The sequence below is a fragment of the Misgurnus anguillicaudatus genome, chromosome 24, assembly GCF_027580225.2.
Source record: "Misgurnus anguillicaudatus chromosome 24, ASM2758022v2, whole genome shotgun sequence".
In the NCBI taxonomy this organism is placed as follows: Eukaryota; Metazoa; Chordata; class Actinopteri; order Cypriniformes; family Cobitidae; genus Misgurnus; species Misgurnus anguillicaudatus.
Window position 1 is genome coordinate 1110427 of NC_073360.2, and position 27742 is coordinate 1138168.

Genomic DNA, 27742 nt, shown 5'->3' on the forward strand with positions numbered 1-27742 from the left:
TATATATATATTGTAGTGAGAACGCTGTTAAAGCAGCATTGTTGATTTTGTATTGTTGGGCTCTGGAGGCTGGTGAACAGAAAATGGCTGCCACGTTTAACTGGTTTCTTGTATTGAGCTCGGTGTTTTTATGCAACCTTGTTAAATCGTTCCTGCCTTCGATTTCTTCATTTGTAAGTACTGACCCAGACACCTCTCAGAAATGCATGAGAACGTGTAGTGTTTACATGATAATGGATAATAAAGTGATAAAGCCTCAATTATCTGTCATATTAGCTGTTAGCATATCTGCTAACGTTAGCTAGTTCCCTTTAGTGACTTCATGAGCAAGCAAAAGCTGCGCTGTTAAACTAGCACAGTTTACATCTTGAACCGAGAACTCGTTCACAAACACTTGCATTTCACAATATCATCTAACATTAATAATACCAACGTTACAGAAACAACACAAAGCAGAGTATATCGTGCTGCTGAATAGTATCATACCATATTAATTTACCATTGTATTTTTATGATACTTCTACTTAAAATAATAACATTTACAACGTCCAAAAGCAACTTTTACGGTCATGTTTTGTTGTTACTGTTACAGTAAACAAAAGAAAACCTAAATGTGTTAGTCTTATTGTTGTGTTACCTGTTTGTTGTTATATTAGAGAAAATATAGACACTTTATACATCTTTGTTTTTGTTTTGTGGGGGAATCCCATTGTTAAAGCCTTGGTTTTAGACAATACTAGCTAAAATAAGTGAGCATATAAACATATACACGAAGATCTTTTGTGTTTGCTCTCATAGCTGTCAAAGATCTTTCAGAAAGATGCTGAACAGGAGATGGAGATGCGGACAGAGATCCAGAACATGAAGATTGAGCTTTCCACCATCAGTATAATGGATGAGTTTGCCAGATACGCTAGATTGGAGCGCAAGATCAACAAGATGACTGACCAGCTAAAGACTCTTGGTAATTAAAAGCATACAATAGTATTTAAGAGACGCATGTATTACAAGTCTGCACATTAATAACAGTCTGCATGGGCAAAATATCAATGAGAAAAAAAATTTTACCCACCATTTGAAATACTGTGGATGATACACACAAAACCAGAAAAAGCCTAATTTTTATAGCAACATGTAAAATATATCAGATACATACCAAACCGTTTATCAGATACAACCAAAATCTTTAAAGAGCACCCGTTGTCCGATTCACATTTTGGTGTGTAAGTGTGTATTAGTACATGTTAATGATGTGCAATGATGCGAGTTATCATCTCCAACGTAAATCTCTTTTCTTGGACTACAACAAACACACGGATTGTAGGCAACAGTTTACTTCCTTGGATTGGTTATGTTGTAAAGACTGACATCATAATTTCTCCCACTTTGTCTCACAGTCTGTAAGTTAACTCCTGTTAGCATTGCATTGTGAGCGAATCTTTCATGGTAAGGAGCTTCACATTTCTGAGTTATTCAAGCAAATCACAGCGTACAGATTAGCTGACCAATCAGGGACACAGAGCTTTTCAAATCCGTGCGTTTCAAGAAAAGAGTAAAATCTGGAGCTACAAAAATGTATGATATGTAGGGTGACCACCTGCTAATAAGCCCAAGGGGGGACAAGGGGTGTGTTTCTGAGGGACAATGTGGGACACTCCCTGGCCTGGCGGTGCACCCGACCCACGGGCCGACTTATTGATAGTGGTTTACCCATTTCTAGCACATACCACCTTAGGGCTCAGTCACACCAAAAGCGTTTATGGCAGTTGCAGGCGCCTTTTTTGAATGATATTCTATGGGCAGGGCGCGTTTGCGCGCTGTTTATGCGCGCCGAGCGCCTTGCGGTTTTCTGCCACCTGCCGCGCACGCGTTTTTGAAGGAGCGCTGAGAGCGGAGAAAGCGCCTGACGTCATTCGCGTCTTCCATTGTCCAATCGAATGAGGGGAGAGGCGGGCCTTACGTTGTGGTGAGGGAAGTTTACAGTTGCTTTGAAGAACCTGACTCCACTCGCTCACTCTCTCCTGTGTGTTTGTGCTCCTCTTATCCTCAAACAAGGTCAGAGCAAGCGTCCTCTTTTTAAAGTTTCTGCTAATATGACAGTTAACAGCAAAAGAGCGCTCACACTTCAATATTTGATTGACAAGACAGCTGACTCGGTGGTTGCTTAGCAATATGAAAAGCTGCGCTGCACTGCTCTTTTTTTAAAAAAGGCAGTGCGTCGCGCCTTGCGTTTGCAAGCGTTTAAAGCGCTTTTGGTGTGACTGCGCCCTTACACTGCAAAAAAAAAACTTATTTTCTAGAAAAAAACTTGTATTTTTGTCTTGTTTTCAGTAATAATATCTAAAAATTCTTAAATGAAGATGCTTTTTCTTGATGAGCAAAACGACCCAAGAAAATAAGTCTAGTTTTTAGTCAAAAATATCAAATTTAAGTGATTTTGTGCACAAAACAAAAAAATCTGCCAATGGGGTAAGAAAAAAATCTTGAACATTTTCCTAAAACACTAAATTCAAGATTTTTTCCTTGTTTTATGCACAAAATCACTTAAATTTGATATTTTTGGTGTAAAAACTAGACTTATTTTCTTGGGTCGTTTTGCTCCTTAAGAAAAAGCATCTTAATTTAAGAATGTTTTGATATTTTTACTGAAAGCAAGACAAAAATACCAAGACATTTTTTTCTTGAAAATCATTTTTTGCCGTGTACATGGCATATTAATAATGCCCTATTCCCCTAAACATGATGTATGCTCATGAATAGGCCAACCAATGTGTATTTTTTTAAAATAAAGATTCATAATATTTTGAACATTCAATGATTGACAGATGCACTTTCATTTACGATTTACTTTAGCTATTTAATTTATTTTTCATTATAATTTATTCACTTTACATAAATTATAATATAAAATTATAGAATTAACAGGAATTGAAGTTGCTCAACAACACAGAAACAGTTAAAAAAAGTCTTAACTCACAACTCCAGGGGTTCACGGAACGAGAAGAGGGAGAAAGGATGGTGAACTTGCATGTTAGTAAAGGCAGGCGCAGGAAAAAAACTGTTCAGTGTTCTGGAAACATCTTTAGGACTTTCAGCCACAAATATTTATTTTCCCAGTCTTTCTTGTTCCCACACTTTCTCTTTTTAATTGATGATGGCGGTGCAGAGTCAGACTCAGTCTCTTTCTCCATTTTTCGAATTGGAAAGCGCGCATCTAAAAGGCATGCACGTGCGTGGCTGCGTGCGGACTGCGCTGTCATGCAACAACGAAAAGTTGACAACAACCTAGTCAGCAGTTCAGCTGAGGGGCAACAGTAGCGTGCGAGTAGCGAGTGGCGAGCGAGCCTGAACTGTCTAGTAATGTTCGTTTGGCTGCCTGGGGCTCAAGGATATAGAGCGACCAACTTTTTTAAGCAAGCATTGATTATGCGTGACACGGTCTCAATTTGCGGGACGCATGAATTGGGCTTCAAACACTGTGCGTTCACGCGCTACGCGGGACAGGTGGTCACCCTAATAATATGTGGAAAATAATGTTGTTGTTTTTTCCCATAAACCATGCAAACACATTGTATTATACCAAATACACAACCTAACATTGTTTTTTAGCAATGCAATAGGTGCTCTTTAACTACTATTTGTTATGTGATCCACCAACAGAGGTCAAAAAAACTTAAATGGGTCCTGATATCCCCTTAACAAAGTTTTAATTTGTGGGGTGTACTATGGTGAATAGGTTTTCATGCTTTATTGATCATATTTTTCACATTATGCAGTATGTCTTTACCTAGTCCTCTTAGTATAAATATGTTAGGCTTAAGAAGATATACGGATTTGTCAAATAACGCTGTTTATTGCTTCTACTAAGCAGCTCAATCAGGCCTGCCCTGAATGACTTGAGTGGGAATTAATTAAATAGTAAAATTGTGAATTCACATTGTATTGAAGAAGTGCGTTGTAGTTCTACACACATTGCTGTTGTTCTTAAAAATGTTTTTGTTAAAAAGAAAAAAAATAATCTTCTGAAAGAAGACAATTGGGACTTTATTTCAAAATTAAGATATGTTAAAAAGAAAAGGAGATATAGTGGAACTAAGATGTTATGCACAAAATAGATGTTACATAGCAGCCCAGATAACAATGGTCTCCAAGCCACGGGTCTAACAAAGTTATTTTTACATTTAAGCTTGATATTAAAAAAGTGACTGAGGCTTCTGTAAGCTTTTTTCTTTATCTTGACACATTTCTAAATCGGCCTAATGCCCCTGCTTTTCAAATAATGTATTAGAGGTAGAAAAGGCTAAATAAATGTTTATTTATGTGTGGCTTATACCTAGTGTATTACAAAACCTTTTCTGTTACATGTTCTGTTTAAAATATATATAAAATTAATAATTGAAATGAACAAAGCACACATTTTAAATGTCATTATGAAACCTTTTAAAACCTAAACAACTACAACAGTGCTCGGATCCCTGGAAAAAAAGGTGTAAAAACACAAAGGACTATCATGTTCACCAGTTCACTTTGTGCTGGCTGATTCTAAAGGACAAATGTATTCACATGGTTTAAGTCAACAATGTTTTCTCACAAGATAAGTACTTTATTTACAATAAAATTGGTGACCCGTGGCGCACATGTTTTATAGTGAATTGCATTTGTTTTATCAATTATTTTGTTTTTATGCATCAACCATTTTTTCATGTCAGCATTGTTATTCATTCTGAAAATTACTATATTCCAAAACTTTAACCTTTTTGGGGAGTTTAAATTTGAATATTGTTTTCTTATTTCAGTCAAATCAAGAACTGCACAGCAGGCAAAAATGAAGTGGATTGTGAATATTGCATTCTACATTCTTCAAGTGAGATGCACTTTTATCATTATAAATCTTATAAGTTTATGAATCCTGTGTTAGTCATCTAAATACAGTAAGTCAATGTTGTTCTGTTTTTCTGTTTCTAGGCAGTGCTTATGATCTCACTCATATTGAAGTATTATGCAGACCCAGTTACAGTGGTGCCCAGTAAATGGATTTCTCCACTTGAGAGACTAGTAGCCTTTCCATCTGGAGTCACAGGTAAACAATAATTTTGGATAGATAGCGGGACATATTATTAAGAATGTTGGAATAAATTACTTCCTTCTAAATACAGTATGTGAAATTAAACTTTATCCACACATGAACCAAAATATATGTGCTTTTTGCCGTTTTATCTTAGGTGGTGTTGGAATCACATGCTGGCTAGTTGTCTGCAACAAGGTGGTAGCCATTGGGCTACATGCCGTCAGTTAAACCGAGTTACCTCAATTATATTTCAGTGTTGTCTCAACATGTGCAGTGACTGGATTTTTGATACTTGTTTAAAGTTTCTTTCAAGCTCCATGAAACGCCTTTGTTTTTTAAAGGGGGGGTTCAATGGTATTTCAAGCATTCTGACTTATTAACACTGTTTAAGAGTTGTTTCCTCATGCTAAAAGTAGGAAAAGTGTCAAAAAAGCAGCTGGGCGTGTTACAGAGTATTTCTGTGCCGAATGCACTTTGCCAGGGTTCTGACGTTTCAGGGGTTTCTATAAGCATCACTTATTTTTATGGGCACTTCCCCCGGAAAACCCAGCCCACCCGTCAATCAGTGGGAGACGCTAGAACTTACAAACATTACATGACGTGGCAGCTTTGTTTAATTTCAAAACTCAACAATGGTACGAAAGAAGAAGTGTGTTTTTGGATGTTTTTGTGTTCGATGCGCTGGATTTCATTGAAAAGTCCCAACCGGGTCATGAGTTGCATGCGGTAAGTAAGAACTTGTGTTATGTTGGAAATAGGCGCGTGCATATTATATAAATGACAGGAACATGTAGTGAATCATAAGTTAAACAGTATAGTGTTGCATGACTCGTACTCGCTCCTCCTGCGGTAGTAACTCCTCCTTCTTCATTTTTTCATACGTCATCGGAAAGATTCGGTAAAGCTAATCTTTCTTTTATAAATCTGATTAAACTAAAAACTCTTCGGAGATATAAAGGATGTAATACTACTCTATAGGTACTCCAGATTAACATCAGAAATGCAGAAATGGTGTGTGTTATGTGGGCTTTAAATAATGGTCATTACAGGTCTGTAGTACATTGCTTTTAGAAAAACGACATTATTTTATTAATAGATTCAAACACATGCAGCAAACTTGACATGTCTTTCTGGTTGAAATATTTTCTTAATATTTTTCATTGTCTTAAGCTTATGAGTGATGAAGTTGTAACCAACAAAAGGTGATAATTTATTTTACCATATTTGTATATTTTGGCTTTTTTGTTACATTTGTTTATCAAAACCTGTACCATAATTATTTAATTCAATTGTATTTTTTTCTGTTCATGCATTAAAATGTGGAAATGCACATTTATAAAAGAAATCATTTGTATAGGGACATTCATATTGTTTACATAGACATAGTCTTCCTGTAATTTAATGACAGGTGCTCTTATACAAAATACATAGGTATATCTTTTCCCTAGGAATTAAACCCTTGCCATGTGCTTTAAAAAAATCTACCACTTGAGTAGAACACTTGGTAGTTGCTTTAATAGGAGAGGCCTCTCCCAAAACAGTTTCAATCAAGTGAAAATCAAACAATTTTCTCTCATGGCATAGCATTAAGATTTATTGCATTTATTGAAATATACAAATCTGTTTATTCAAAAGGGAAAACCACATAATTATGGACTGGTTTGTCGGTGTTCATGTAGCTCAACTGGTAGAGGTCATAGGTTCAATCCAGGTGAGATAAAACATGTAGACCATGTAGGGGTGTGACGAGATCTCGCAAGATTAAATATGTATCGTGAAATTATATGTCACAAGATTTCTCGTGGAGGTTAAATTTCTCAAACAAAAGGCTGCATCCTTTGGAGGTCGCATTTGTAGACTGCATACTTCATGAAGACTGTCTTATTACAGAATATTAACAATTATAAAGTTTGCTATTATTCTTAGTTTATCGTAAATTGTTGTAATATGCCTATGACTTGCGAATGTAATGCTCATGCATGGTGTAATAGAGTGCTACAGGAATGACATATTTTTGTAGGCAAAACCCGGAAGCAAGTTATTATTTAAGCACTTCCGGTTCTACCGTCCTAAAGTAAATAGGGGTTTTTGAATGGGGTTTTTGTAAAACTTCTTAAATAAGATAATGGGTTAGCATCAGCCCAATATTATTATTTACGATATTTTCACGTTTTATTCTAAGGCATAAAACACAGCAGTAATACCCTCACTCGTGATTTTTTTTTAAAGCTTTAAAATGTCTTAAGAAGGGCAGTTGCTGGATGGGACCACAGAGTTTGTCTGGCATGTCATCACAAATGAAGATCTCAAAAACAATGCACAATTCCCAACAAACATCCACAGAATATTTCCTTAACATGTTTTAAAATGTTTTTAATAAACTTTGAAAGAGCAGTCGTAAGCTTGGTGGTGATGACATTGATCTCGAGAGACTGTGGTGTGGTTCTTGTAGCCTAAAGGTTAGCTTTTAATTTCCAGTAAACACATTTAGACTTGAAAAATTATAAACGTTTATCTATAAAGATTATCTTGTTATACAAAACATATAAGTGTCATAAACATTTGTTAAACACAGAGCTTATAATCCAAAGGTTTATGGGAAAAATTAATGGGCTTTTTGTCGAGGGCCCCACTTCTGGGTTGGCCTACAATATTGTCCCAATGATGTTGCGGTATAGGATAGTGTTTCTCTTTATTTTAACAGATTAAAAACAAATATCACACAGTAAAATAACAGTATCATAAAAAATATTTCTTTGTCTCATTGTTCATCATCTTGCCACGTTATTTTTATTGGGTTAAAGTCAGGATTCCAAATTTTTAACTTAGTTTCATCTATTCAGTCTGTATCATGGATTATTGTCCTGCAGCATCACTGATCTATGCTTTCCATCTTATGCCATTTTTCACACATAATTCAAAATGTTTTTAATTACAGGTCATACAGTTTCATGACTGAAAAATATCCCCATTCCAACACACTCTGTGTACGAAAGCGTTTCTCTGAGCTGCCTTCATGCCGAAGTCATTGCCACATGAGGCACCAAGGCAACAAGTCAGCTGCCTTAGTTTTCGGACGCAGCCAGTTTCTAGTTCTTAAGGCTACACTATCATGGTGAAGACTGCTGACCTGACAGTTGTCCAAAAGATGACCATTGACAACTTGCACAAGAAGGGCAAGACAAAATGTCATTGCAAAAGAGGCTGGCTGTTCACAGAGCTCTGTGTCCAAGCATATTAATTGATATGCAAAGGGAATTCAGGCAAAAGGAGCCCCAACTATTGAGTTTTGTAAAAGGTTAAACTTTTCAGTTTGCCAAGATATCTAAAAATCCTTTCTTATTTTGGATTGGTCTTGAGTAACATTATAATTTACTGAGATACAGAATTTAGGATTTTCCTTAGTTGTCAGTTATAATCATTCAATTTAAAGGATATTTGAAATATATCAGTCTGCATATAACGAATCAATATAATATACAAGTTTCACTTTTTGAATGGAATTAGTGAAATAAATCTTTTTTTTTTATGATATTCTAATTATATGACCAGCAGCCAGAGATGGGCATAAATACATGGAAATGTATTTCAAATACAAAATACTGTGTCGAAAAATGTATTTAAATACAAATACGGTATTTTGTATTTTGAAAATACACAAAATACATGTAAAATTGGTGATTCAGTGTATCCCTATTAGGCTGAAATCTATCTGGGTCTATTTCTGAGTGCTTAGAAACTTTCATTTTATTTTACGTATCTCTTGCTTTCCCCTGCCCTGTAGGGAAAAAAACTAGAAAAAAACTTGGTAACACTTTACTTGAAGGGGTGTGCATAAGACTGACATGACACCTTCATAATCATAACATGACATGTGTCATCAACATGAAGATTTTATGCACATTTATGACATGCCATTAAGTGTAATTTACTCAATTATGTAATTTTTAATGCAAAGATGACATTGTTTGAGATATCTTTGTTATGACAGCTTGACACATAAACCAATACAACACAACTTGTTATAAATCATAAACAATAATTATCAAACGTAAGAAACTACCTAGCTTTGTGGGTTAACATTACATTAAACTGTGATTTAAATGTCATTAAGTGGTAATACTATGTCAAATATTATTATTACTCGGTCAAATAAACATTATGAAGTGAAGAATATAAACTATTTAACAGCGTATTAACACTTAATGACATTTTAATGACAAATTCAATTTCTATCACTGGTAAAAAAAATGGTCAGTTATGTTGTCTTTGTTGATGTCAAGTTGTCATGACAAGTTATGATGTATGGGTTAATGTCAAGTTGTCATAACAAAGACATCTCAAACAATGTCATCTTTGCAATAAAAATTACATAATTGAACAAATGACACTTAATGGCAGTTGTCATAAACGTCCATAAAATCTCCTTCATATTCATGACACGCGTCATGTCATGGTTATGAAGGTGTCATGTCAGCCTTATGAACACCCATTCAAGTAAAGTGATATTTTATAAAAACATCATAAAAACTTTTTCATGTGTCATCGACCCACAACCTAAACAACCTAAACAGTTTATATGTGAAGAAATCCACGTATTTACTTCTCACGAGACAAGTGTTTGACAAATTATTCAGCAAACTACTTCCTCTCATTGCTGCTTTTTGATGGTTTTGAGAACAATTACTCAAGAGTCGCGACCTCTGTCATTTCACAGAATTATACAACGGACAGCACGTCAAGCATAAAAGTCTTGTAGGTTTACTGAGGAGCCTGCAGGTTCACGCCGTAGAGTAGAGCCATGCGTATTTCAAAAGTGTAAACAAGGCTTCAACTGCACAAAGCTAAAAAGAAATCAGCAACTGTGTGCTGATTCCACCACTTGCCGCATCACGTGTGACACCACAGTTTTTCAATGTTTTACTATGTTCTTACCTCAACTTAGATGAAAGAATACATGCCTATCTTTTTTCAATGCAGTGGCAAGAAAAAGTATGTGAACCCCTAGGAATAAACTGGTTTTCTACTGTAATTTGCCATAAAATGTGATCTGATCCTCATCTAGGTCACAACAATAGACAAACACAATGTGCATAAGGTGACAACACACAAATAATTCTAGTTTCTTGTGTCTTTTTTGAGAACCCCCATTAAACATTCATAGTGCTGGAGGAAAATGTAAGTGAACCCTTGGATTTAACAGCTTGTTGAGCCTTATTTGGCAGCAAATACTTCAAGCAAGCGCTTTCAGTAGTTCTGAATCAGACCTGCGCATCGTTCAGAAGCAATTTTTGCTCATTCCCCTTTACAAAACCGCTTTAACTCAGACACATTTGTAGGATGTCTGATGTGAACCGCTCTCTTGAGGTCATTCCACAGGTTAAGGTCTGGGCTTTGACTAGGCCACTCCAAATGGCACATTTTGTTTTTCTTAAGCCAGTCTGTAGTGGATTTACTACAATGCTTAAGGTCATTGTCCTGAGCTTCATCTGGTGGACAGCCACCCTGACATTATCCTGTAGGATTTTTTTTAACTTAATAATTCATTTTACCCTCGATGATGGCAAGTGGTCCAGGCCATGAGGCAGCAAAGCAAGCCCAAATCATGATGTTCCCTCCACCATACTTCACTGTTGGGATGATATTTTGATGTTGATAAAGCTGTGCCCATTTTGCGCCATAACATTTTCCCCCAAAAAATTCAACTTTTGTTTCATCAATCCATAAAATATTTTCCCAGTAGCACTGAGGTTTGCCAAGGTGCTCTTTTGCAAACTTCAGGCTCACAGCAATGTTTTTCGGGAGAGCAGCGGCTTCCTCCGTGGTGTACTTTCATAGACACCGTGCCTGTCCAAAGACCTGCGTATGGTAGACTCAGGAACAGAGCTGTGTTTCCCCGTTCCAATTATGTCTTCAAGCCTTTAGCTGTTACTCGTGGGAGTCATCTAGGAGTCATCTTGACTGTGCGCCCACTTCTAGGAAGGGTAGCTACAGTATTTAACTGTCTCCATTTATAGACAATTTGTCTAACTGTTGGATGTCTAAACATTTTGAGATTATTTTGTATCCCTTTTCAGCCTTATGGAGTGCAACATCTCTTGATCAGATATCTTTATAAGAGCATGGTTCAGAAGAGCTGATGCTTCTTAAGGACAGCAATCTTAAAATGTGTGAGTGTCTTAATATCAATCAAAGTTGCACTAAACCACACATTTAAACTCATTTTATTAATTGGACTCCAGTTTGCCAGCTTCTGACAAAAAAGATTTCAATAAAGTAATTAGTCCATGGGCTCACTTACATTTTCCTCCAGCACTGTGAATATTTAATGGGTGTTTCCAAAAAAGAAATTATTTATGTCTTGTGAGCTTATGCACATCGTGTTTGTTTATTGTCGTGACCTAGATGAGGATCAGATAACATTTTATGGCAAATCACTGTAGAAAACTAGTTCATTTCTAGGGGTTCACATACTTTTTCTTGCCACTGTATGTGCACTTCATCTTTGCACAGCGTGTCATGAATGTGTTAGCATTTAGCCTAGTCCCATTTATTCCTTAGGATCTAAACAGGGAAGAATTTAGAAGCCACCAAACACTTCCATGTTTTCCCCATTCAAAGAATGTTACATGAGTAGTTACAAGAGTAAGTATGGTGGCACAAAATAAAACGTGATTTTTAAGTGAATATAAAATGAGAACTATATTGTATGGCGGAAGAGCACTTAGTTTGCAGCACTTCAGCCTCTGGCGCAGTAACATCATCACTCCTGTGAAGATGTTACTTAGCGCTGAGGTCTAAATGCTGCAAACTAAGTGCTCTTCCTCCATGCATTGAAAATAGATAGTTATGTATTAATTTGTCTAAGTTGAGGTAAGAACATGGTGAAATATAAAAAATGGTGGTTTCCTTTAAGTCAAAAGTGTAGGCCTATTTGTCAGCGTTCCACACTCTGGCTGCATCCGAAAACTCAAGGCAGTGACTCGTTGCCTTGCTGCCTCATGAGGAAATGACTTCGGAGACATGAAGGCAGCTCAGAGCAAGACTTTTGGACACACTTCAAAGGCGGTGTGTTCAAATCACATATTTGAAAACTACAATACTAATTTCTCACTATAAATGCAATTAAAAGGTGTAAAAAGTGAAAATATACCTTTATTTACACGAAATTTGTGCTCCAGTCGCTTCCTTGGCCGCCATTTTATTTTTCGAACTCAACCAGGCTCGACCAATCACATTCTTATTGTACGCTCACGCATAGGTATCTCAGGAGACAGGAAGTAAACCTAACATTGAATTCGGACATGCCTTGATGCCTTCCTGCCTTGGAAAGCTGCCTCAGAAGGCAGCAATTTATGCAGCCTCTGTCTCAGTCGTGCAACGTGCAACTGCCTGCCAACGTGCCAGTGTGAATTTGAATTTCCTTTCGCAACAGTTATAATAAAAAAATCACACCACACCCAATAATTCAATCGCCCTTGCTTTTTTCCCACTCCAACATTTCAATTATTGCCCACTAAAAGCTGCACAGATATATTTGCTCTCCTGAACTCTGGTGTCTGGTCTGAACTTGATGCATGAAAACAGCACCCTGACTGGTTGACTGGCTCAAAGTATTTTGAGTATTTTAAAAATACAAAAATACTCATCTTAAATGTATTTAAATACAAATTACATTTCATTTTTTTCAAAGGCTTTAAAATACTATTTTGTATTTCAAATACATGTAGTCTATATATGCACCTGCATAATTCATAGGGCCCCACCCAAACTGTGGCTGATTGTTCACTGAGTCAACATGAACAATGTTCCAAATTATCCTTTATTTTTGTGATTTCTTGTCCACAATGTATGGCTTAATAAAAATAAAAACACACTGCTTTGAGATCCTTCATAATGAACATGCAAGGTTCAATGTCATTACATAACAATTTTTGATTATATAATATATGTATGAGCAGTGAACTAATGCATTCATCATTTAACTAATTACTGATTATTAAACACAAACATGTTTTAAATAATAACTTGTTTAATGGGAAAGGGTGACAAGAAATGACACGTTTCTTTAAAAACACTATTCTGTCCATATATGCAAATGTCTCAACACTAACTTTAGCAGACGGACAGCTGAAAGTGCCAATCACTCGGACAACACGAGGCCAGCCGCACCAATCCCGCCGCCAGATGATGATGCGCTTGCGGGACAGAAATAGACACCGCGCAGCTCGAGGCGATCCTGTTTTGGCTTGTATCTCCGTGTCTTTCCCCGATCATTTAAATTCGCACTTTTTACAAAATGGTCATTAAAGTCTTCTTGGCATCGTCCTCTGGATCAACAGCGGTAAGGAACTGGGTAGTAACTATGTTTTTTGTTCAGTCATTCAACAGGTCAGCTTCGTTTCATACAGATTGAGGTATCAGGCAGCAGCAGTCCACAAATGCATTGAAAATTATTAGCAGCAGATTTAATAAGAAGTCCTGAAGAGTTTTTTGCATTTATCAACAGCAGATTTAACTAGTTTCTCACAGAAAGTTTATTAAAGTCGGAATTTTAAATATCCGAGTGACCCGATAACAGTTGCAACGCGAGGCCAGTTTCCTTAAATATCTCTGAGATCACGTTCCAGTCCTGCAACAGCCATTCCTTTATACATAATACCCTTGCAGAATTTACTTTCTTTATAGTTTTTAGAGTCAAAATAACCTATTGATTTAGAAGTGCATATGTTTTTATTGTTGTTTGCCTATTTTAAAACACTACATTTAAAACTAACACAATAATATCATGTATCTTTGCCGTTTGTACCATGTTTTTTAAGTAACTAACCTAGTAGGTATTAAATACCTAAAGTTAAGCACCTGAATTTAGTTCTCCTTCTGGAATGGGAAACACCATTAAATTTAACTTGAATAAAGCCCAAAAGTTTTTTTTGTAATGGGACTAATGCTAAGCATGTTATAGTTTATAATGGCTGGACATCCTATTTGCAATAAAGTAAAATAGTCCAGACTGCTTGTATGTAAATGAAGGTTTTTTCCAAATGTATTCATGCACATCTCATTACCAAAATCGCAGATCAAAAAGAAACAGCAAGATGTTGTTGGGTTTCTTGAGGCGCTTAAAATTGACTACACACAGCTTGACATTGCTTCAAATGAAGTGAACCGGCAGTGGATGAGGGAAAATGTCCCTGGAGAAAAGAAGCCCACCAACGGAATTCCTCTTCCTCCACAGATCTTCAATGAGGAAATGTATTGCGGGGTAAGAATATAGCACAACAGACATTTTCCTAATAATGTCCTGCTTAAGTTTACATGAAAATTACAATATGGCCATGACAGGCAGAAAATCGGCTATTGATTTTGTATTTGATTAAATAATTGTATTTTAGAATTGGTGCTTTTAAATAGCTCGCTATTGGATATAAGGGTGCATCCTTATGCAAATTAAATTCAGATGACAACATCTGTGGTATAAACTCATTTGTGGTATAGATTCATGATTATTTCGCCAACACATCACTTACTAGTATCTCTTCTTTTTTTATCTTTATATGTACATTTTCTGTCGTAAAAAAATGCTAACCCTTGGCTGTGTATACTGTGTTGGACTTGATGAGAGTAATGCCTATATTTGTGCACTTATGTATTGCTGTTCTTGTGTTGCTCGTATTGCTTTTATTGTTACCTCATAGTCGCTTTGGGCAAAAGCATCTGCTAAATGATTAAATGTGTTAAAGGAAAACTACACCGTTTTTCAATATTTTACTATGTTCTTATCTTAACTAAGACAAAACAATAGATCCCTGTCTTTTTTTAATGCGTGTGCTTCATCTTTGTACAGTGTGTCGTGTATATGTTAGCATTTAGTCTAGCCCATTCATTCCTATGGCTCCAAACAGGGATGAATTTAGAAGCAACCAAACACTTCCACTTTCTCTCTTGTTCAAACTCAGTGAGAGGAGGGGTGATGATGTTACTGCGCCAAAGGTCAAAGTGCTGCAAACTAGTACTCTTCTGCCATACAATATAGTTCTCTTTTTTCCGCTTAAAAATCGCCACGTTTTATTTTGTGCCACCATACTTACTTGTGTAACTACTCATGTAACAGTCTTTAAATAGGGAAAACATGGAAGTGTTTGGTTGCTTCGAAATGAATCCCTGTTTGGAGCCATAGGAATGAATGAGCTAGACCAGTGGTTTTTAATCTTGTCCTAGATCAGTGGTTCTCAACTCCAGTCCTCGGCCCCCCCTCCCAGAACATTTTAGATGTCTCCATATATAAAACACCTGATTCAGTTTATCAGCTTGTTAGTGTGTCAATTAAGGAAACGTTTCAAACATTCTGGAAGGAGTCTGATAAGTGGAATCAGGTGTTTCATATCAGGTGATATCTAAAACATTCTGGTAGGGGGGGCCGAGGACTGGAGTTGAGAACCACTGACCTAGGGGACCCACAGCTCTGCATATCTTGTATGTCTCCCTTAACTGACACACCCAGTTCTGTTCATGGATCTCTTCCTTAATGAGCTGATGATCTGAATCAGGTGTGTTAGATAAGGGAGACATGCAAAATGTACAGAGCAGTGGGTCCCCTAGGACAAGATAGAAAACCACTGGGCTAGACTAAATGCTAACACATTCATGAGGCGCGGTACAAAGATGAAGTGCACTCATTGAATAAAAGACAGGGATCTATTTCATCAAGACAAAAATCAAGGATACAATGAGGGATCTACAATGGAAATTGGGTCATTCCTTAAATGTTAAAATACACAAGGGTCAATGACAAAACAAGCTCATAAAAAATCTTTTAAAAATGTATGTAATGATATTTTGCATATTTTCAAACATATATTATGTGTATTTGGTGCAACCAATCATTGTCTGTTTACTAGGGGTGTAAATTGGATGGTTCATTTATATGATGCGTTACAATATCGATGCAGTATTCGCTGATACATCAAATGATTCTTCGATGCAATTACTAGGGATGCTCCAATCAGGATTTTTGCAGCCAATACTGATTACCGATTTGACTTCCTGATCGGCCGATACCAATTTTTTTTATAAGCTGATATGCAAGCTCTTTGATGACTGTAACTGTTAACATTTTTTCTAGATAAAGTAATACTACAGATGTTGCCTTTGTTATATTACTTGCAGTAATGTGGTATATTATTGTTTTAATAAAGAATCAAATAAATAAGCAGAACAAATATTTATTCTGCAAAGAGATATTTAATATCTTTTTTAAAAGGTTTATGTCTTTTAAAAGTAATGAAGTTAAACACTTCAGTGTTAAATATATGAATTAAATATACACGCATTTGTATGAAGTATAACAGTTCCTTAGTTAAGAGCAGATAGTGATTTTATTGAGAGATGAATAAGGATACTGCAACTTTGAGAGAGAGATCGCTCTGTTCACGTGCACTGATGACAGGCTGGTGTGTGCGCGCATCTGATGTACGCAGACAAGAGTAGCTGTGAGGAAAAATGAAATTTTAAACGGTCAAAACATTAAAACTCATGCAAATAGTAAACTTTTGGCATGAGGACGCAATTGTCCGCGATTGATATGTGTTGTATACGCTGTTTGATGGGGATGTGAAAATGCGTCGCGTCCTTGCACACATGGCACGTGGCACATGAGCAACAGGTTATAAAAATGCTCGCACTATGTAAAAAATGGCTCTAATTGCAGCTGCATTCAGGATCCCTATGATGACAAAAGTAAACAGAAAGATCAGTTCATGAGATCTGCAAATTTAGCGAGTACCGATCAAGTCATTTAATGCCATTATCGGCCGATACCGATTGGCAGCCGATCGATCGGAGCATCCCTAGCAATTACGAAACGATTATTTTATTGATTTTTTACATTATGCGCCTAGTTAAGCAGTTACATTTTTAATTACTTACAAATGCAACCAAAATATGTATGCACAATAATGGCACAATCTGGGTCACAATTGGAATATTTACAACAACAATCTAATAAAAATACACCTTTAAAAGAAAATTAATAATGAGGGGCAAAATGTCACATAAAATCAAGCTCATGATGGCAACGCTCAAAGTCTTTGAGTGTTTTGTGCCAAAATGTGCAATAGTGACAATCACTGAGGTAGTTGTAGAAAAAATTATAAAAAATAAATTAATACAAAAAATAAAGCTGTTAAACTTAAGCATTGGATCTGTTACACATCTTTAGTTGTAACAATTAAACAAATGCTGCAGTGTAAAGTTTTCTTTAAACAAATCACCTAATCAACATATTCAGAAGAAGCATATTAAAACGTTACACCGCGGGTGTGCATTATTTTCAGATAATTCAAAGGACCGGAGTCAATTATTCCTCTTATACCATGGTTACCACAAACATTGCTCTGGTCCCTATGTTTTAGACATTTGACAAGTTAGGTGTGTGGTTTACAGAAAAATAATCAACACTCATGGAACATTTCTCAGCCAATCAGAATACAGCATTCAACAGACCCATGGTATAACTTTACAATAAATCTAACACTTGAGAAGTCTTGAGTGAGTAAGTGTGTGTAAGAAATATGTTGTTGTAATTTCACAAGTGTACCTTATAGCAGTGGTTATAACTCCAGTCCTCGGGACCCACTGCTCTGCACATTTTGGATGTCTCCCTTATTTAACACACCTGATTCAGATCATCAGCTCGTTAGGATAGATTCCAGCCGTTTCTCAATATGCGTTCTTGTCTGTACTTGCGTTCTTGTGGACTTGTGAAACGTCATCAGTCGCGGCCCAAGTACTGTTCCAATTCAAAGTTCGCATCAAGCCCAAGTTCACATAAAATCCCTGGATGTGTTCTTGATCCGCCCATTTTATCGAGGATGCATCAGAGTAGACTTGTGTGGACTTATGACAGCGAAGTTTCCCAGAATGCATTTCGCGTCAGAAGTTCGTTCTTCCGAGTCTGAACTTGCAAGTCCGAACTAGGAAGGACACAAGTCCGAACTTGGCGTACTTGGTATTGAGAAACGGCTTCCATGAACTGAACTGAGTGTGTCAGATATGAGAGACATCCAAAATGTGCAGAGCAGTGGGTCCCGAGGACTGGAGTTGAGAACCACTGCCTTATAGAAACCGTGGTTTTAACAAAAGAAAAAAAGGAACCATGTTTTGGTTAAATGCATGCCATGGATAATGCAATTTGTATTACGTTATGTTTAATCAAAAAACTGGTTTCTATAATGGTACATTTGTGGTTACTTTGGTTTAGCTACAAATACACAATTTTGTAAGGGATGAGCGTGGGCAACTTATCTATACTTCATGTTTGTTTACAGACGCCATTACTCCGTGGCGTGTTTTTTAAAAGAAGCACAAAGGAATGCCTGGCCAGACGTGTGATTGTTCCTGTAAGAAACTTGCTGTGCAGTAACAGTGCGAATAAACAAGGTTTTAGATGTCCTGTTTGCAATTGCGTTATTTATAAGAATACAACAAAGCACGTCAAACATGATGCCTCGTGTGTTTGTGGAAAAAAACATTTACGTCTGGAGAGAACTTTTAGTGAGGAGACACACATACGCAAGTAAATAAGGATTTAGATGTCATGTTTGCTGCACTCTGCAGAGATCAGGGGTTGAGTGTCCATTAACTGTGGGGCGATCCCGCATCATGTTTATTTTCCTAATTTTGCAAAAAGCACAACATTCAGTTTTTATTGAGAGTGGACACAAAAAAACTAGACCCTTTAATGTTTTAAATGTATAAATCATATCTGTATGTCCAAAATCAACAGAGTAATTTAAGGCTCTGTTTACACGTACATGGTTATTTTTAAAAACTGAGAGATTTACCTTCGTTTGTGCCCCTCTTTACACGCAAACGGAGAACTCGCCTCTGAAATCGATTGTTTCTAAAAACTCCGGCCAGAGTGGAGATCTTGAAAATCTTCGGTTGCACGGTTGCATGTAAACTGAGACAAACGGAAGTTTAAGCAGGCAACGTCACAGAGTATGCGCCAGAGCTCGCACCTACGTCAAAAGTGCAACCTATGTTTACATGTGACTGCTACTCTGAACGCTTCCAAGATCACATTTATGTTCCTGCAAACTCGTTTCGTGTGTTTTTATTTGCAAATACAGCTGCTCCATTATGTCGAGGAGCAGAGACGAGTGCTCGGAGATCAGCAATTTAACGCGTGTTTGACTTCATGCGCCGCTGCAAAAACCGACGGACGGATGATGTCAAAGTACCGCGAGAGCAATTCAAAATTAGACCTCTACGTGTGATTCCTCAACTCGCTCTCGCGGTACTTTGACGTCATCGATCACCTACTGCAACAGCTCCTCCCTCCAACATGAAGAACCAGTTCGCGTCACCACCAGCGCTGCCGGTGATTGGCTTACGTGGGCTTGAGCTTCTCTTGACGGCATATATGCACGGGTACGTGTACATAAACACTTTTCTGAAAACTAAAAGTGACTAAAAACTAAAAAATAGCCGCCCACGTGTAAACATAGCCTAAGTCTCTTTGCGCAATGATTGAAAAAAAATGGTTGCACTTGCAGCGCTTGACCCCAGGGAGTTTAAAATGGCAAGGTAGCAAAAATACAGCAATCATGCATACATGTATTTACAGAAAAGGAATTTTTTTTGTGTGGTTTCATCAAAGATTGTTCTCTGTGTCAACCACATGTCTCAAGTTTTAGGGCCATATGTAACGTTTCACACCTCTGTTTTCTTTTGAGCTTCAGAAGGGGTCATAAATGTCCAAACCAAAGTTTTTGGGCAATCGATATGAACCCACTAGAAACAGGCCTGGCTCTGGCATCCAGAGACCAGGGGCTTATACCATGAAGGTAGCTGAACAAACTCGGGGTTACAGGATTGGTTTTGAGTTGACAAAACCAAACCGATGCAATCAGGCTTTATTGGTCCCATGAAGCGGCTTATCAACTTTCTCTGTCAACTCAGGATTTGATCTTTAGGCTATGATTACTCCACCCGCGCGTGCACATAAAAGAGTGACGTCGGCACGAACAACCAATCGGAATAGAAAACGGAGAGAGCACATACAAGCAGTGTATTTTGTAAGCGGGGGAGCATAAGCTAATTATAAAAAAGTATGAAGATTATAAAAATGTATTTCAAGAGCGAAATAATACTGCCTCTGCTCTTTTTAATATATATATATATATATATATATATATATATATATATATATATATATATATATATATATATATATATATAACATGTACATTAACATACTTCATTGTAAAATATATTTAGGTAGGCTACCCAAAGTGAAATATGCTTTTATTAAGTTAATGTACACTGTTAAATTCGTTAATGATCTTACAGGGAATTTTAAAAGCCCTCTTTTAAAAGACATGGTCGGGAAATGTCCGGGAAACACTATGAAGCTGTTAATGTAGCCCTACAGTGCGAGGACCACCTTGCGCATGGTTCGACAAACCGTGTTTTCCCCACCGACCGCATACTGTACACTTGCAAAAAAGCGCAACGCAATACACATCATTTGCGGTAAAGTAAGGGCATGGATTCAACATGATAGATTTCTTCTAGAAGGCTAGAAGTTTGCAAAGATAAGATCCCTTCTGTGGAAAATCTAGATATTTCATACAAATAACTGGGCAAGGGAAAACTAAAAACTCTCTCTACGAAGTGCTCTTAGGTTAGCCGTGCAGCGTAAGATACCATGGCGACGAACACCGATTAAAGCCGCGCTACTTTCATGGTACCTAAAACCCAGGGTTGGCGCAAACTAATCTTAAACTTACCTGGCTATCCACTTAAACCGGCTTCATGGTATAGGCCCCAGGACAGGAGGTGGGTGGGGATAACCCCCATGCTGTCAATATTTAATAGCTATTCTATGATCCAAGTATCAGATATGATCCAGTTATGGCGCTGCCATACCTTATTTTTGAGAGATTTCTAAGATGGAAGAATGCTGTGCGGCAGACGTTGGAGATATGATGATCGAAAGATAGATTGCTGTCAAACACACCTAGGTTCTTGACTGTGGAAGATGGCACAACAGTGCAGTCGTATATAGGCAACTTGTAATCTGACATATTTTGTTTGGAGCGATTTGGTTCAATAAAAAGTATCTCTGTCTTATTGAGATTTAGCATAAGGAAGCTATTTGCCACTGTTACGTTCTTAGTTAAGGTGGCAGTCTAGGAGTTGAATTTTAAGGTAACAGCAAGTTGATAAAGTGATAATGTATGACCAGGCAAGAGTCACTGAACACAAAAAGGTAAACTGAGAAGTGTTTTATTTGTATGGAACTCTTTTCTCAGTTAAAACGAAGATAAGGAGGCAGACAAAAATTCAGGAGGGGGAAAGCCCAAAACAACAAACAAAATGACCCTCTGTCTAGTTAGATACATGTAACTGCAAAGCTTACAACAGAAAACGAAATAAACAACAAAAGTATACTCTACCTCCCTGACTAGAAGAAAAACAGGAGAAAACATGTTACAAAAAGGAATAAGCGGGCACACACCTCCCTAAAGTTTCCAGTAGCAAAGTTCAAGGTGTACAATAGAGTAGTTCCACTAAAGAGCTACAACCAGCCAGTAGGGATGGCTGACGCGAAACAGTCGTTCCGAAGCTTTGCGAGATCCCGAAGCGCAGATGTGTCGAAACACTGATCTGAAGCGTGATTCAAAACACCCATGTCACGTGACTATGACCAAACGAAGCCTCGAAGTGTTTCACTAAGTGTTTCATCAGGGGCCCGTTTCAATAAGGAGGTTCAACCAACTCTGAGTTTAAACTTGAACTCTGAGTTGACTTACTCTGAGATAGGAAACTCTAAGTTTTCGGTTACAGAACAGTTGATCTGAGTTAGTTAACGACTCTGAGTTAAGCGCATGCACAGCCACAATGAAAAGCCATCATCAATGGAGCTTCGATATTACGATTTACCATGGCAACAGCACGTGACAAAGAGGTCTTAATCATTTTTACTACTAAAACTGAAAGTGTTACTGCAAGTGTACAGCAACTACAAGCATTATATTTTAAATAAAAAAATTGCTACTCTAGTAAATGCATTCATTTAATTTTTCAACACGGTAAAAATATCAGAAGTAAATAAACGGAGGACTGTACGTTATTATATTCATTTTCATGCAGATGCAATCCCATGGACAAAAAGATGACAGCAGCTCAGCTAAAAATGAAATTAGGCATAATTGTTGGGCATAGAAAGGCTACAAAGTTTACAAATGTTTGTCATGAATAAAACAGAAATACGCCAAGCTGGTATTCAAACTCATATCACCGACAGTACATCTGCTCAAACCACTACGCACAGCACTACTCACTAGACCAGCGATAATGATGAGTGGATACATAATAAATGTAAAGGCAACTGTTCAGATGGAAGAGCACGGCTACAAAAGCTGATATTAGTCACGTAGGGATATTTATAGATCTAAAATGACTGCAAAGAAAAAGAATACCGCTCACATAAATGCAAATATGACAAAAATCCAATCGGGTCTCAAACGTAACTTTCTACAAATAAATGCAGCATCATCTTCTACAGGATCCTCTATAAAAGCACTTAAAGGCGGAGTCCACAATGTTTGAAAAACGCTTTGGAAAAGGAGACGGGCCGACTACCAAAACACACTTATAGCCAATCAGCAGTAAGGAGCGTGTCTACTAACCGACATCCTTGCCGGGTTGCGTATGTGTGGGGCGGGTCTATCAACAGAAGGTTCAGATTCTATTGGGGTTAGGGGCGTGTTTGTTTAGGTGATTTCAAATATCAACATTGGCTTTCAAACATCGTGGACTCCGCCTTTAAAATTTTAGTCACTTAGACCAGTGTTTCCCAATCCTGGTCCTCAGGCACCCCCTCCCAGAAAGTTTTAGATGTCTCCTTATTTAAAACACCTGATTCGACTCATCAGCCTCCTTCTAAAATGGTAAACATGTCTCCCTAACAAGCTGATGAGTTAAATCAGGGGCCGGTTGCATAAACATAGCCGTGACATTAAGACTGCGTCTTAAGAATGATTCTGACTAACTAGCAATTAGTTAGGGCTAATCAGTCTTATTATTTGGATTTAAATTAGACCAATCTACCTTTCTATGTAACATACTTAAAACAGTTATGATCAGTCTTGAAGAAAAAAATTCATGACTAACTTTAAAGACTAGTCTTAAAGTTTTATGCAACCGGCCACAGGTGTGTTAAATAAGGAGACATCTAAAACTTTCTGGGAGGGGGTGCCCGAGGACCAGGGTTGGGAAACACTGACTTAGACGGTCTCTGCACCTAAGTATATAAAATTGGCTTTACTAGTCATTTCAATAAACTCTCTACATTTTTTTTGTTTGTTTAAATTTAAGTGTAATTTATAAAATATATTAAGCACTAAGGTAAAATGATTTGCACTGGCAATTTGATTATAAATTAAATACAGCTAAAAATATTTTACAGTGTACATGATAAAAATGTGCACAATGAATGAATGTACTAAAGCAACTAACAAGATTAAACACCGCTACTCCTTTAAAAATGGGGAGGAGACCACAAGAAACTCAGAGTTTACAGGATAAAACCTGCTCCCGACCAGGTTAGGTTCACAGAGTAAGTTACTCCGGAAACAGACTCTGAGTATAAGTTACCTCTCCTTCTAAAACAGGCTTGACTTACCCCGCTGTCTCAGGTTTAACCTACCTCCCTTTTTGAAATGGAAAACTCAGAGTTTCTCTTATTTCAGGGTTAACAAACTCAGAGTTTTCACTTAACCACCTTTCTGAAACGGGCCCCAGGTGTGGTCTGCCGAATCAGCGTTTGATTGGCACGGTCGGGAACAGACAACACAATCGCACATCTGTATAAAAGTGAAATAATTGACCTTGTGGGTTTTGTGAGAGAAGTTTTTCAAAGGCTGGAGAAATTATCTGTAAAAAAAGAAGTAGGCTAAGTCCTTCCACACACAGCAGATATTTATATGTGACATGGTGGCTTGATATATTTTATTAATTTCTTATTGTTTATGTGGTATTTATCTCTATTCAATTTATTTATTAAATAGACCAGCTTATAGTTATTGACAATGAGGAGCCTAAAAGCTCATGTAGTTGTCAAACAGATGTTAAAACAACAACAAAAAATATGTAACTTCATTGTGACGACGGTAATAGTAATGCGTTTCCCGGGGTTCGATCCAAAGGGTTATTGTATGAGAGTCGACGACACTATCCACTCTCCCACCGAATCACTTGTGTCAATCAATCAACATGTGGGATACAATTTGTCAGCGATCGTCTAAAACCTTGTCAAGGCTGCGCTATGGCTATACGTGCAAATGACCTCTAGGTGTCACTGTGGAGGCGGTTTCGAACTATGTTTCGAAGCCTCGACACAATTGATTCAACTGTTTCAGTGTTTCACGAAGCCTCGCTCTGCCCATCACTACCAGCCAGGCAGTACAACACAATACAACAAAGAGTCAAAATACTCTAACAACCAGAAAAGCACACATATGGCGTTAGCAAGGAGGATTCAACACGCTTAGGAGGCTGCTCCATAGTCTTTCGCTGCTGCTCTCTTAAGGTGTTTGAACGCTCGGGGCAAATGAGTGCAGGTGGTGACAGCAATCAGAGCATTCACTCTCTCTCCTCTCACCTGGTGGGATACACGAAGAGAGAAACCACAAACACACATACCCAATACCCACAGGTACACAACCACATTAACAATCATAAAAGGAAAAAAGTATACGTTCCTGGGAACGTAACAGCCACCCAGTCACTGATATCACTAATAGAGGCCCTGTTTACATTAGAGCATTTTAAAATGAAAACGATCCTCGTTTATACTGGCATTTTAAAAAGAATCTTCATCCACACTATTCACGACCATAAACGCATGAAACATGACCAGTCACGTAACTGGGCATGCGCAAAAAAGTGTAAAATAACTTATTACTCTAATAATAGCTTACCTTTGCGCATTTATATTGGTTTAGACTACCTTTAGTTAAGAGCAACAGATACAGGCACTCGTTCGTTCTGACAGCCATTTCTCTCTTAAACGCAGCCCAGAGGACTCGACAATTAATTAGTGATGGGTCTGTTAAATAGCATGTATAGTACTCATTGAGGTTTGATGATGTTGTTGATGTAATGGTGATTGTATTGTAATGTAAGTATTTTATGCGTCTCAATTTCTGTATTTGTGTTTATATGTCTCGCTGCAGAACAAATTGCCCTAAGGGGACAAATAAAGCTTTAACTAACTAATTTATGCAGCCTAGGGGTGTGTGATATTGACAAAAATTCATACCTGAATCCTTTGCCGGCAATTACAACAGACACTATTTTTGAACCTATAAAAATGTGTTTGGGAAAGTCTTATATTGTTTTAGCTCCCCCCTACAACATATTAATATGATTAATAGGTTAATGTTGATTTTATAAACCAAACAGAAAGGTCTTTATGATTTAAAAAGGAAGCATTCAAGTGAACAGTACTAAACAGTAGCGAATAAATTTCAGCAAATGCAAACTTCAATCAAACATAATAAGAGGTAAACACCAAATAACTTATCTTCCCTTACCTGTCTCTGTGTTTAGTGCATGTGTGTTCCCTCACACACATTCTCCGACAAAAAAGCGTGGCCGGCTGAAGTATTAAAAATTAAAATGACATTCATTTTTTAAAGTGTGTGAGGTCCATGCACGTCCTCCGCTAGCAACACAGAAATGGAAAAAAGCGCAATCGGCTAAACGAGCATTAAATATTAATATGACATTGGTTTTATTGTTTTTGTTTATATTCACAAAACTTCTATTAAAATTAAGAGACAAATTATATGAAAGGAAATTCATTTTAAAGTAGCAAACAAAACTTAAATTAAACTCGAAAATAATGTCTGACCCATTACAATTCTCCCGTCATATTGGCCTTTACAACGCGTTTAAAATTACAGTCTATCTTTCGTAATAAGCTAACTAAATTAAAACAAAACATAAACAACATCACAACAATATTCAAACTCAACAATACTCAAACATAAATATAAAACAGACATCTGATATAGCGTTTATAATATAGCTGGTTGGTAGATGTTTACTATTTTTGGCAAAATCTCCATTGCAAACCTCCATTTACCTGAATAAAAATATTTTTTCTTTGAAAATGATGCGCTGTCACGTTAACATCAGCTGTTGGTTTACATAAGACTCCGTCTATGTTCATTTACACTGCAGCGCAACGTCTGAGTTCTCAAACTAAAACAGGGTCTGCAGCATTTGCGAACGAATTCGTTTATGAGGGTCGAAAACGCTGGTGTAGTGTAAATGAAAGGCGTAAACATAGCAAAAGTAACGCGTTTTAAAAGATAAACGCATTAATGTAAACAGCCAGAGTCTGTTATCTTAGAAAACTAGTTGCTTTTGCTAGGATGTGAGATGTAAAGCTGGGTAAATCTGCATAGCAGTGAAAACGTATGTGTCCTGATAATGTCTCCTAGAGGTAACATTTAAGGAGAAGAGGATAGGGCCTAGAACTGATCCCTGCGGGAGAAATGGATCAAACTGAAACTACACACGTGTGAACAATTAATGCACACAGTTCATCACTTGAACACTTTTGAGCCAATGGTCTCAACATGGCCACATTAGATAGGAGTATTAAAATACAAACATGTTGTGTCATTAATTTGGAATAGTGTGTATGTTAAAACAGGTGACATTTCTGTGCTTTTGTCTATTCATCTTTTAATGTTTAGACATTTCTTGACTCCACCGAGCAAACTGAGAATTTTTGCCTGTATTGTCTCAAAACTTTTGAAAGGTACATAGGCCTACACAGTGTGTAAAATTGCAAAATACACAAACAGTATAGATTAAAGAGTACTTTAGACAAACACAGAATAAACAAGCATTTCTATGAAACTAACTTCGTCTTAGGGCTCTATCATACACCTGGCGCAATGTGCAACGCAAGTGTTTTTTGCTAGTTTCAACGTGGCGCAATGATAATTTTCACGTTTAGCGCCACGTTGTTTAAATAGCAAATGCATGTGTGCCCAATTTTGCGCCCATGGACGTTCTGGTCTGAAAACGAGGTTCAGGCACATTGTTGGCGTGTTGCTATTTTAAGGCAACTAAAACCTAGTCTAAAGTCAATGGCCCAATAATGTTTTTGTTATTCAAAGAGCTCGTTAATAATATGCGCCTACAGTATAAATGGGACGACAACACGGGTTTGCTTATCACATACATGGATGCGCAGCAGCACAAAAACGCTTTTAAATATGAAAAATTAAAGGATTAAAATGTAAAAGATATTATTGAGTCTCTTGGACATTATGAGACGTTAGAAGGCGTAAAGAGCTGCTTCACCTGTAGCCTGGTAAGTAAATAAATGCTTTGCTTTAAACAAATTCATCTATTTTTAAATGTTTTTTAAATACTACCCCACAGATTTAATGTATATGATGACTCTGTACTTGTGGATATGGTGAGATGAGAAACATTTTTAAGTAATGCTTTTTAAAAAACCCATGACGCTTTCCGTCATTAGCAAAAGTGGATTCGGACATGCCCATTTAGACCGTGCCCCGTGCGCTTTAGACAATGCGCTTAGATCGTTAATGTTGATGTATACAGCTTATAGCTGAA

General features: G+C 37.2%; 2 protein-coding genes across 18 annotated transcripts in view; both read left to right on the forward strand.

Annotated features, from left to right (window-relative positions):
• Positions 1-14: 14 nt before the first annotated feature.
• get1 (guided entry of tail-anchored proteins factor 1) lies at positions 15-6432 on the forward strand. Its single transcript, XM_055195602.2, has 5 exons — positions 15-173; positions 799-964; positions 4797-4864; positions 4966-5080; positions 5223-6432. Exons 1-5 carry the CDS (start codon positions 84-86, stop codon positions 5294-5296), a joined length of 513 nt encoding a protein of 170 aa, XP_055051577.1. The 5' UTR covers positions 15-83; the 3' UTR covers positions 5297-6432.
• A 6733-nt stretch (positions 6433-13165) lies between these two features.
• Positions 13166-27742, forward strand: part of sh3bgr (SH3 domain binding glutamate-rich protein) — a 53800-nt gene continuing 39223 nt past the window's right edge. For 3 of the 17 annotated variants that reach the window (XM_055195584.2, XM_073863124.1, XM_073863125.1), the window contains exons 1-2: positions 13167-13412; positions 14148-14333. In XM_055195584.2, coding sequence (XP_055051559.1) covers positions 13368-13412; positions 14148-14333 — 231 coding nt within the window. In that variant the 5' untranslated portion in view covers positions 13167-13367. Of the gene's footprint in view, positions 13413-14147; positions 14334-27742 lie in introns of all 17 variants that reach the window. The other 14 variants (XM_055195587.2, XM_055195590.2, XM_055195591.2 and 11 more) reach the window with 10 other exon arrangements.

Coding starts and splice junctions, on each gene's coding strand:
- get1 (XM_055195602.2), top strand. CDS start 84: ATGGCTGCCACGTTTAACTGGTTTCTTGTATTGAGCTCGGTGTTTTTA. Junction 4,865..4,965: donor TTGCATTCTACATTCTTCAA/GTGAGATGCACT, acceptor TTCTGTTTCTAG/GCAGTGCTTATGATCTCACT. Junction 5,081..5,222: donor CTTTCCATCTGGAGTCACAG/GTAAACAATAAT, acceptor GTTTTATCTTAG/GTGGTGTTGGAATCACATGC.